This window comes from Taeniopygia guttata, chromosome 4 (genome assembly GCF_048771995.1).
Source record: "Taeniopygia guttata chromosome 4, bTaeGut7.mat, whole genome shotgun sequence".
Lineage (NCBI taxonomy): Eukaryota > Metazoa > Chordata > Aves > Passeriformes > Estrildidae > Taeniopygia > Taeniopygia guttata.
The window spans coordinates 40,511,014-40,523,561 of NC_133028.1; the positions used below are offsets into that span (position 1 = coordinate 40,511,014).

Consider the following 12,548-nt stretch of genomic DNA (forward strand, 5'->3'; position numbering starts at 1 on the left):
AACATGACATCCGTTCCATTATAGACACCAGAAGGAGCAGCTGATACTTAAAGCTGAAGAAATAGACCGAATGCAAGTTTCAGACACAGCTGAAATAACACAACTTTTTTAAAAAAAAACTACATAAAATTAAGTTATTCCCTAATGTACAATAGTCCTTCACTACACATACCGATATCAAAGAAATTTAATCACAGGTTGTAATGCAGAAACTATATATTCAGCAGTGAAAGCAGTCTTCCAAAAACTCCAAGACATTTATTTTCATTAAGAAAATCCAAAACCAAATCAAACTATCAAAGACCGAAATTAAGGTGTACTCTGAACCCACAGCTTAAGATTAACCTCAGACTTTATGTTGCAAAGTACAGAAAAGCACAGATGTGAAATTTCTTCTAGAATCAGGTAAACACAATTACAGAAAATCTGCTATCAATTTAAGTAAAATCAAACTATCTGCAACCCACATCAATCTCCTTAAGGCTGCACTCCAATACCTTACTCAAATACTTAGCACTTGAGACATTATAGTCTTGAAATACTATGTGCTTATACGCTGTGCAATCCCTAAAACTTAATGGACTGTTCAGTGGGCAAGGAATTGGTTGGATGGCCACATCCAGAGGGCACTGGTCAATGGCTCAGAGTCCTGATGGACATCAGTGACAAAAATCATGCCCCTCGGGGAATATTGACCATAGAATGGAGCCTACAAAAAATATGGAGACAGAATATTTTAAAATACATGTAGTGACAGGACAAGGGGGAATGGTTTCAAATGCATAATAGGTTAATATTAGATATTAGGAAAAATTCTTTACTGCGAGGATGGTAAGACACTGGAAGAGTTTGCCCAGAAAAGTAGTGGATGCCCCATCCCTGTAAATTTTGAAGGTCAGGTTGGATGGGGCTCTGATCAGTCTGGTCTAATGGAAGGTATCCCTGTCTAAGGCAGTGGTGGTTGGAACTAGAGGATCTTTAAGGTCTCTTCCAACACGAGCTGATCTATGATTCTGCTGAATACATGACCCTGGTAGCACTCCAAAAATTGTACAAACTATGCTAAACCAACAGGGAAGCAACATATGATAAGGAAATAAGAAGTTTTAGGGGAATTTAGCCACATAAATACATATTGCTTGCACACAAAGTAATTAGGGTTTTCCTAGAGCTTCAGAGGCTAAGAAGAAATATATTCAATTACAGCCACTCAAGTGTCTCTGTTGAAAGGGCTGTGTGTATACATGCACATATATCTCTACATATGTATTACACACATAGATATATATCTTCAGTTAAGGGAAGCAAGAAGCAGCAGTAAAAAAAGCAAAGCTCAAGTCTGTGTAGAAAACTGCTTAGAACAAATGCAATATGTCACTAATACACGTGTTCTCCAGCTGGTTTATAATTTCTTTTTTCGTAAAAAAGGAATTAAGCTATTCTATAATTCTAACTACTACCCTCCTACCACTTCAGATTTCCATTATCTTGAAGGGAGGCCTAGGCCAGTAGAAAGTCCTGCTATCCCAATAGCTCTATATTAGCATCTATACCTCATGTTTACATTCTTCTCACCCGGCAGGTAAAGGTTGTGCTCATGTGAACATGTAATGCAGCCCAGACTGGCTCCACAGAGTGCATTAATTGGTGCTAAGGACAAGACAAACAACTATATGTGTTCTGCAGTTTTATTTTGACCAGCTGTAGTATGGTCCCAGGGACTGAATACCCATTAGTGGTTGGAATGCACTTTCTAATTTTATTCATTCCAACAGGAATCCAGTTTATGTACTGAAGCCACTTTGGCTTTGTGAGCCAAAGTGCAGTTAGTGGGACAATTTAGAGGTTTTCTTTAAAAGAGCACTCCTGAGCCAAACTAGTATGTTCATATTAATGCACCCAGAAAATAATTTCCTGTGGCTCCATGTTCATCTATAGGCACCATGTCTCTTGCTCTTTGAGGATGTGCCAGCTCATCCTGGTAAGCAGCATGGATCTTGAAGCTTGATGCTTCCTTCAGAGCCAAAGTAATGTGGACCTCTGGCCAAGATTTAGCTCCCATTAAAGGAGAGTGCAACAGAAGGAGCACATGCAGTACTTGTTACAGGCAAAATGCAAGCCTGGTTGATAGCACTCTGAAACAGAACTTTCCTGGTGTTCCTTGGAAGACTAGAAAACACAAAGCTTCCCAACAATGTAGTTGAAAAAAGTTGTCAAATCACATTAATTTGAGGAGTCATTATCTACTAAAGAGATTTTGGTAATTCCTCTGTTGTTCAGGGTAAGGAGGGTGTGTGAGTACACTTAAGCTTTCAAGGCTTTCATAACAATTGAAAGTCCAAGGATACAGACTGTTATTGGTCTCACAGGGCTCCTTAACAGAGCTAAGCACTGCAAGACATATTGAGTGTGGAGGGAACCTCACTAACCAAAACCTGGAAGGAATAAAGCTAACTAAAAATCCTTAGAAAGACAGTCTTGTCATTAGAAAATTATTCTGCCACTTTGCATCCAACATTGGCCAGCAGTATATGACTAATACAGAAGCTACCAAAGGATTATGTTTCTTACTTTACTTAGATCAAATCACTTCTCTCCACTCAGAGATTACTGTTGAAGTCTATGAAAAGCATTGCAACAAAGCTTCTCAGACCCTGTAAGTATGCTCTTGCAGATCATGAACAGATCACTGGAAAGAAAGAAAAAGCATTACAGCATACCTAAAACTCGTAAGGAAGAAGCTTAATATTAACAAGCAAAAAACCTCTTCCTCTATTCACATGTAAAATACTTCAAATTATTTTATTAATGTTAGGTGCATCAAAAAAATCAGATAGAAAGGGAATGAGGAAAAATAGGGGATAAAAAGATGTAAGTACTTTACAGAAGTATTTTCATTATAATAGGTCTTATGTGAAGCATACATCAGTTAAATGTTACTCGAAACTGAAAACTAAGGGAATATCTTACCCAAAAAACAGGAAGAAGGAGAAAGTACAATCCGTAACTTCACTAAATACTCCAGATGGAATACTCTTACTGATTTTAGGGGGAAACGCACTGTGCAAGGAATCAGCCTTCATGGAAATACTTGATAATCAGGTAACAATCCAATAATCCAGAACTAACAACACTAGTCTCTGACACAGAATATTTTTAAGTACAATGCAAAATAATAGTCTGGAACTGTCAGTTTCAATGTGGAAAACTGTTTTCTTCCACATTAAATGAGATAACTCATAAGGTGAATAAATGCTAAAATAAGTAAGTAGCAGTTACACAAAAGTAACCTGTGGTTACAAGTGCAGCATACAGACTCTGCAGCTTCTTAAAATACACATTTGTTCTCTAATATAAATGCAGCTCCAATACTGTGTCAAATCACTTTCAAAGGAATCACTTTGCAACCCAAATATATTGTCATTTCCATCTTACACTATTGTTCTCCGTGATCTTGTAACTTTAGCCACACAAATGGCAATATCCCACATAGACCATCTTTGAAATCACAATGGTTCCAAAACTGTGACTTTCACTCTTGGCACGATGGCATTTTGTGGATGATAATACTGTTTGCTGCTCTCCCTGACCATCCTTAGTAGTTTCAGTGGTTAAAGCTCAGATTCCAATTCAGCCCTGTGTACCCATCAGATCACAAGACCAGCCAACTCATGCCGCACAGAAAAACAGACACAGAGGTTACCGGGCACGCATGTGATTGTCACTGTGCTCACCGGGCCGCTCGGTCCTGTGAGCAGCACAGATGTCACACGAACAAAGCTCCAAAGCACCAGCCTGAGCAAAATGCTGTCCCCGAAGGTTCAGAAAATATTAACAGTTCAATATTACACAGAGAATCAATATTATATAGAGGTTATACACATAAACCCCGAAGGAGCGCTAGGTACTGAACCTCACCTTTCAGCACTCACGGTATCAAAAGCAGGGGCAGTGAAAGGTGCCTAATGCTTAGCGGGTCAGCAGACCGCGCACGTGTATTTAGGTCACAACAATAAAGCCGTTTCTGAATTTCCCAGTGCTGATAAGACCCGGGCACGAGTTATCACATCAACCGCACACAAACGCCAGAGAGGGGCCCGGCGCCTCTCCCCCACCGCTGCCGAGGGGCGAGCGCCCCAGGCTCCCGGCCGCGCCACCGCCAACTCGAGCAGAAAATGGCTGAGAGCTCCAACGAGAGGGAAAGGCGGGAGAGGAGCCACCCCGGCGCGGCCGTGCCTCCCGCCGCACCCCCTTCCCACGGCCGCTCGCCCGGAAACTGCGGCGGGGGACCCGCAGGGCTGCGGCACACCTGCGCCCCGCGCCGGCCTCTCCGCCGCCCCGCGGGGCGGCCCCGGGGCCCGCCGCCCGCCCCGGCTCACCTGAAGGCGGGCCCCTCCCCCGGAGCCCGGCCGTGCGGGGCCGCCGCGCCGCCGCCCCTTTTGTTGAAGAGCTTCTGGAGCAGGGTGGGGGCCATGCCGCTGCCCCGCCCGGCGGCGGCCCCGCCGCGCCCCTCGCAGCGGCTCAGCGGGCGGCGAGCGGCGGCGGCCGCGGCAGCATCCCCGGAGCCGCTGCGGAGCCGCCCAGCATTCCGCGAAGGCGAGAGGAGGCGAGAGGAGCGCCGCGCCGCTCAGCCGCGCCGCTCCCGGCGGCCACTCGTCACCTGACCGAGGGGCCGGGCACTCCCGGGCGGCGGCGCTGACACCGGCCGCGCACCGGGCACAGCAGTGTGGGGCAGAGCAGTGTGGGGCAGAGCGAGGCAGCGCTGCCCGCGCCGCCGGCACACGGAGAGGATGGGGACGGGGCCGCGGTGGCGCCGCGCCCCTCGGGCGGTCCCCATTGGCTGCGCGGCGCCCCCGCCCAGCCCCCAGCACGTGGTAAGGCGCGGAGGCGGCCTTAAAGGGGCCGGGCCGCGTGTGCGGCGGGGTTACATCGAACCGGAGAATCCGTGTGAAGGGGCTGGGAGGGGCCTTAAAGGTCATCTAATCATTGCACTCCCATGGGCAGGGACACCTCCCAGTAGACCAGGTTGCTCAAAGGCTTTTCCAACCTGGCTTTGAATACCTCCAGGGTTGGGGCATCCACAACCTCCGTGAACAGCCCGTTCCAGCTCCTCACCACCCTCACAGTAAAAGATTTCTTTCTAATATCTAATCTAAATTTCCCCTGTTTCAGTTTGAACCTGTCATTTCTTGTCCCATCACTACAGTTCTGACAGAGAGTCCTTTTCAGGCTTCCATGTAGACCCCTTCAGATACTGGGAGGCTGCAAAGAGCTTTCCACACAACCTTCCCTTCTCCAGGCTGAGCAGCTCCAACTCTCTCAGCCTGTCTCCGTGTGGGAGGTGCTCCAGTCCTCTTCACCTTGTGGTGCTCCTCTGGACTTGCTCCATCAGTTCCAGCTCCTTATGCTGGGGACACCAGAACTGCATGCAGTTCTCCAGGTGTGGTCTCACCAGAGCAGAGCAGAGGGGGAAAATCTCCTCCCTTGACCTGCTGGCCATTCTGCTTTTGCTGTAGCTCAGGATTTGGTTGGCTTTCTTGGCTGCCAGCACACGTTGCCAGCGTATGTTGAGTTTTTTATCCACATTCACACATGGATAACATGTCTTCTACAATACATTGCTCTACAGATAGAACAGTGTTTGCATCAGTATGTGTGCGCACATGTAAATGATATGTTTGTGATTTAAAACACCATATTTGTGCAGTGAAGCAAGAACAAAGCACTGCCTGTCTCAGAAAGTGCTCCCTTCTTGGGCTGAGAGCAGAATAGTGTGTCCAAGTGTCCTCCCATCCTTCTCACACTAGCCAAACCCACAGACTAAAATCCACTGGGTTGCAGGAAGCTTTTTTTTTTTGTTTGTTTTGCTCCAAACACTAATCTGTCACTGGTCCAGGAAGATTTTAATGGGATTTTCTCCCTAGACAGAACTAGAATATTTGTAATGGAGAAATCCCTGGTATATAGTTTTAGAAGTACTGTGATTCCCTTGAGGAATCTGAACTTTTACTTTAGTCTTTGACCAAGTAAGCAGCAATATTTGTGCAGAATTAGGTCTGTTGGAATGGTTCTTATTTTGACACAGATCTATTCTATTCACAAATAATTAGATGAGGCTACAGTATTTAGGTATCATTTGGAGGTTTATGTTTGTTTAATTTGAGGGAAAGGATTGTTTGTGTGGTTTTGCCCAGCACCAGGATGACACCTAGGTGTACCTAACAAGAGAACATGATTTCAAGTGCTCTTTTTCAACCAGCTAAGTCACTGCATACTGTGGTGGGACAAAAACTAACCAAACAAATCCCCCCAAAACCCCAAGAAAAGCAGAATCACAATTACTTCCTGCTCTTTTTAGGAAACTGGAAGATAAGACATGGAGAATAGTGGTTATTATAATAATTGTAAAGAAACATTACAGTAGTTGTCTGCAAACTCAGCATCCAGCAGTGGTAAAAGAGGTGGTAAACATAAATCAGAGTCAGCCTTTCACTGTCTGGAGAAGCTGATTTCTCTTTTAAATAAGAGGTGACTGTCTACTGGCCTAATAATCTGATCAGCTGCACCCTTGATAACACCTGACTGAATCTTGTAAGGCTCAACTGATCCTGTACGAAGGTCCATTCTCAGAAGGGCTTTAACTACTTCCTCTGTGATACCCAATGTAAATCTTTCAGCCTGGATGTTGTTACTGCCCCCAGTTATTAGAGTCATTCCACTCAAACAAAGCTGAAGGACAGAAGAGCGAGGCTGTGATGATGACAGCCTAGAGAAAGCTGAATAGCAGGGCAAGGCTGGACAAGGTGAAAGACATCATAGTTGACACAGTAATCAACACAAATGAGAATTTAGGCATCCAGCTCCAGAAACAATCACTGGACTGCATTTCTCAAGGAACAGTCCTGAGAAACTTAAAAGTTGCAAGCACCGTGGCTGCCCCTCTAAGGTCCATCAGTATTAGCAAGGAGTGCTGACCAGTAGGGGCAGAATCAGAGGCTAACAACCAGTCGTCTCCCAATGTCCATACCACATATATTTTACATTTTACACAAGCATTTTACCAGTCAATTTAATCTGGACTCGTTGCAGTCTGGTCCTGTCAGCAGAATGCATGTCAGTGGTTGAAGAACACTGAATGTGTTCCTGAAAAATATGTGGTTTAGTTTCACCTGAAAATGATCCACTTTATATGCCCAGATGCCACTCCAAATTGTGAAGCAAGACAAAGTGAAGACAATTGGGATACTCTCTTCAAAAATAGCAGTGTAAATGCACCCTACATGTTGGCTGATGCTCAGTGCAAAATTAGTTCTCAGTGTGTTCTGTTAATGTGTATTACCACCACTACTGAAATTGATAACAACACATTAAGACACTACTGTTCTTAAGGCTATTTCTGAAAAAAAAGCAAACAAAAAGGGAAAACAGCAGAATCAGCAAAGGGCTGCAAAATAATTTTCAGAATGCACTGTCACACCCCAAACAGAGTTGGGCTATAAAAAACACCTGGCAAAGCCAATGCAGTGATTTTTCACTAACCCCAGAGTGCAAAACATGAGCAGATGTAAAGAAAATGGCCATATCATCTGTCAAGAAAAGATCATTTGCAGCAAGATAGTGTGTCTACAGCCCTTACTCTTCTAGGAAATACATGAAATAAAAATGGCATTTAAAAATCAAAAACTGATATTCTCTCTGAGGCTCAGACTCTATGTGCAGAGAAAGACAATTTATTTGTTTAAACTTCAGTCAGAAAAGGAGACAGATTCTCAATGCAGAAGTGAATGCAGAAACCTTGCTAGGAAACTGACAATACATAAAAAGGATCATTCAAATCCTGGCACCACTGAATGCTTGGAAAAGCATATCAATGTTTCATAGTGCATAGCGTCTAAGATTCTCTCATGAAAATGTAGCCAAGTTTAATAGCCAGGACAGGCAGGATTAAAAGCCAAGTCTCCTAAGTCACACTTTGCTTCCCCATCACTTACACCTGGATGAAATATTGAATTCCTTTATGGATGCTTTCATTCCACTCTGCTCAGTCCTGAATGCACAAATCCAAAATGCTCCTAAAACCTCTGTTGTCAGAACTAAGCTTTGGAGGTACTGCAAAGAGAAGGGAGAGGCCAGAACAGGTAAACTCTGAAGATTTAACAAAAAGTTTGGTAATCCAAGATGTTTGTGTATGATTTACTGCTTAGTGTGGTAATTCATGCTGTTTAGGTTACATGAACACAGGTAAGTCTTGCTACACTTCGCAGCATATCAGCAACATTTTTGATTTTGTAAAATAAATAAAATCCAGTTTTTAATGCTAATTCAAACATGCCAAGTAAAATATGATATTAAGAAATACCCAGAATTATTCTCTCTCCATATTGTTATTATTACTATTTAGCACATTAAATCTAAATTACTCCCCATAGAGGATTAAAAAACCTATTGTAAAATGTATTTCACTTCACAAGCACTGACAGAGACACAGAAAAGGAAAGCTTGGGCTTGCAGCCCCCTGCAAACCAGCTTACTCATCCTTCATTGAAGCATTACATAACATGAGCTGTTGCTGCAGCAACTTTCCCCAGCCCCTGAACAGAGCCACAAAGGTGCTGCCATAATACAGATAAGCAGTTTCACTGTCTTTTTACATGGAACACACATTTAGTTAGAAACCAAAGAGACTTTGAAGGGAAATAGTAATTTAATTGTTTAAAAATTACTGGGAAATATTGACGTATGTTATGAAACATTTAATTTTCAATAGTTTTTGATGTTAAAAGCAAAGAGGATCATCAGATGAGGAATGTCTTCTTTTAATCACCAAAATATAAATATCAATATAGAAAAGTCAGATTGTGTAAAGATGATAAGTACAGTCCTCTGGAATCGCAACTGTACATAAATATCTTGTCAAATTTCCTAAAGCAAGGGTACACGACTTTTTCCTTCAGAAGAGCCTGAAAATGTACATACCTGTGACAGTTCAAACGCTTGTTTAGAACCTGGTTTGGTTCCTCTTCTCAACAATGTTCTTAGCATTGGTAAATTGTATTTGTAAAGTTTCCTGCCCAGGACTCCATCCAAAGCCTAGCTGGAAATCCTCATATCCCAGATTTTCAATGGTGAAATCCACCATGGGCCTTCCTATTTGCTGGCTGCACTCTTGTCTTTAAATCCATGCAGATGCAGTTCACTTGGAACTCCATCTTACCCACATTAGATGCAGACCAAAACCATTGTCTACACAAGAAAGACTGCAGTCATTATAATTGATATTTCAGTACCTTTTGGTGGTAACTGTGATAAACATTCATTTACATGAAATTGCAATAATATCAGGACATACATTTGTATCAAAACTGAGGACAGAAATTTAGCAACAAAACTGATATCCTGCAATGCTGCAGTAGTGACCAGCAGCTAGCTGATACTTTGGGCCTTTCCTTGAAAGCCATGGCTTCTACTGTTATCAAGAAGTTACAGGCACCTTTTACCATGCCTCCTCACATCTTGAGGTCCTAAGCACTAATCTGAGTATTTGTGTCTAAAATATGTTTTAAGCAGACCTAAAATATATAGCAAAAAAGTCTGCTTATTCTCGCTTGGATATTAAACCATTTCTTCGGGGATCAGCATATCTGAAAGTTGGTGACAAGTAAATGCATGACTTTATTTTCAGTTTCTGTCATGTCATCTCTGTGTGGAAAATTTTCTTTTTAAAACATCCTCAGACAAGAACATGTAGTTCTTTCATTGTTTAACATTGCATTTTAACTAAGCTTAGAGGAATCTGCACTAGTTAGTGACTGCTCAGTACCAGTTTAATCTGGGCCCTCTTTATGCAATTTTATGCAGAAAAACACTTGGTGCAGGTGGGTAACAATAAACCTGATGGTGAAAAAACAGATTTATTTTTCCAGTTTCGCATGTCTCTTGTGCTTGATGTGCCAGGTCACATGGGAATAGCACATGATGCACCCTGTGTGTCACAGGGCACTGGGAAGGCTGAGTGGCTGCTCTATTTCACAGCCAGCAGTAAAAGCATCCTTTCCAAGAATGTTTGCATGTTGTGAGCTTCTTGATAGCTGTTCTGAAAAGCTGATGGGGTATATGTTTCAATTGCTTGTCAGATGGATCCCATCAGTACTGCACTATATTCTGAGGCTGTGGTTCAGTCCAATGAAAACCTCAAATATGATTACTTCTGTACAAAGCAAAATGGCTTTTAATATCCTTAGATAAGGCAGTCCTGCACTGAGCCAAAGCACTCACTTTCCAGTGGAATTAGCATATTCAAACCTCTATGTTCTTTACAGTGTCAAATAGAGATTTAAAAGCCAAAAAAAGCAAGAAAAACAAAAAGAAAAAAATCCTAGTTGGTATGTATGCACATTTGCCCATCTTAACACAATCTGCAGCAAGTATAAATAATCTTTCTTTTGCAGTTTACTCCTTTGTGAATGAAAATTGACAGGCTAGAATAATTATGAAATAAATCCACTTATTGTGTATTCCATCAGACTACCAGTTCTAGAATTACATATGTATTTCTATGCATTTATCAGTGATTGCTTATTTAGTCAGTGAAGGAAGAAGAGGCTAAACCAAAGATTTTATAACAGGCTGATCTTTGAGTTTAATTAGGCTAGAGAGTCATACTCCAGCAAGTGTGATGTACTTGGTAGAAAGGGAGACTTGTACTTGAAGCCATTTGCTTCAGGTGCTTAGGGCTCACAACATGTTTATCTGTTGATAATACTCAAACTACTTTACTGGGTAGCCAAACCTGTATGAGTGGAAAAATAAATATGTGACTTAAAAAATTAACAGACAGTTCAGTTATAGTGAGTATTTTCAATGTACTGTTTTACAGGCATTTACTACCTAAACTATTGGAAATGTCAAAAGATAAGAGGTATTTTGGTGATAGGAAATATTTTTAAATTACAAGATCACAAAGGATTAGAGGACCACAGGGATTATTTTACTGCTTGAAAAGAGATTTTAAATGACTTTATAATGGAAGTCTAACTTTGTAAGAGGTTATTCGTATATAAATTCAGTGTATAATTTAATATATCAATTTGAACATGAAATCACTCAGTAAATTCTTGACAAGTCACATCATGCTTGTTTTTTGCAATCTGTCAATGACTATAAAACTAATTGTGCTACTGCAGTGCTTGGGAGATATTAATTCAGCTCACATATTTTCCAGAATCTCCTACTGACACTGAGGAAATCACTTGATTTCTCTCTTGTTCAGTTCCCATCTCCAAATTATCACAGAGATGCCTCTTTCTTTGTACGTCCAAAGGACTTTACATATAGGGACTTCCAAGCAACTAGTGTAAAAAGAATTACTCATCTAGAATCTAGACTATTCCAACTTCACCAGTGAAAAAAAAAAAAAAACCCTGTAGGGACTGAGCAGACTGAAGTCTACTCCTGGAAGAATGAATCACTGCTTCTTCCTGAGAGGAAGCTGCCAACAGCTCTTGCGGGGGACACACACCAACAACACACACTTTACTCTGCTGTCTGCTACAGAAATCTCTTATAGACTCTACTCACTTGGCTAGCAACTGACTCACTGAGATCATAGAATATTTTAGGTTGGGAGGGACTTTTAAAGGTCTTCTAGTCCAATGCTCCTGCCATGAGCAAGGGCATCTTCAATTAGACTAGGTAGTGCAGACCCCTACCCATCCTGGCCTTGCACATTTCCAGGGATGATACATCTGCCACCTCTTGGGGCAACCTGTTCCAGTGTTTCATCACCCTCATTGTAACACCTTTCTTTTATCTAAACTAAATTGACCCTTCCTCTGTTTAAAACCATTATCCCCTGGCATATCACACACAACAGGCCCTACTGAAAAGGTTGTCCCTGTCTTTCTTATAGGTTTCCTGAAACACTAAAAGTGCTCCATTAAGTTCTCCCCTAGAGGCTTCTCTTCTCCAGGCTGAACAATCCCAGCTCTCTCACCCATTCCCCATAGAAGAGGTCCTGTAATCATCTCTTCATCCCTTACATGATCTTGGTGTCCTTCCTCTGGACTTGCTCTAACAGGTTGTCATCCGTCCTGTGCTGGGGACCCCAGAGCTGCAGCACTGCGGGTGGGGTCTCTTGAGGGCAAGTAGAAGGGCAGAATGGTCTCCCTCCTCACCCTGCTGCTTTTAATGTAGTCCAGGATATGGCTGGCTAACTGGGGGGCAGCTGCACATTGCTGCTGTGAGACCACTTCTCCTGTACCACCCCGCCTCACGTGTGCTAAGTGTAATGATAAAAAATCTCGGCCAGTGACCGTGGCCAAATGCCTTGTGAATTACAGATGACTCAAAGCTTTGGTGGCCTCTGACATCGTGGAGCATGCGAAATCACTGACACAGCTGCATGACCTGGCTCAGAGAGAGAAATGCCTGAGTGTGGTTCCACTGATTTCACACTAAGTGTTCCCAGATGGTAGCAGATGGCTTTTCCTTCTGCTAAGGGTTCCCAGATGCAATGAGTAACAGCACTCCGTGCCTATCACCGCTCCTAC

The 12,548-nt window shown here is 42.6% G+C and overlaps 1 protein-coding gene across 3 annotated transcripts in view; it reads right to left on the bottom strand.

Annotated features, from left to right (window-relative positions):
- The window catches only part of FNIP2 (folliculin interacting protein 2), a 49,898-nt gene extending 45,080 nt beyond the window's left edge, over positions 1 to 4,818 (bottom strand). The window contains exon 1 of one of the 3 annotated variants that reach the window (XM_030271440.4): positions 4,380 to 4,818. In XM_030271440.4, coding sequence (XP_030127300.3) covers positions 4,380 to 4,474 — 95 coding nt within the window. In that variant the 5' untranslated portion in view covers positions 4,475 to 4,818. Of the gene's footprint in view, positions 1 to 3,918; positions 4,289 to 4,379 lie in introns of those variants that run through there. The other 2 variants (XM_030271443.4, XM_041715857.2) reach the window with 2 other exon arrangements.
- Positions 4,819 to 12,548: the final 7,730 nt, after the last annotated feature.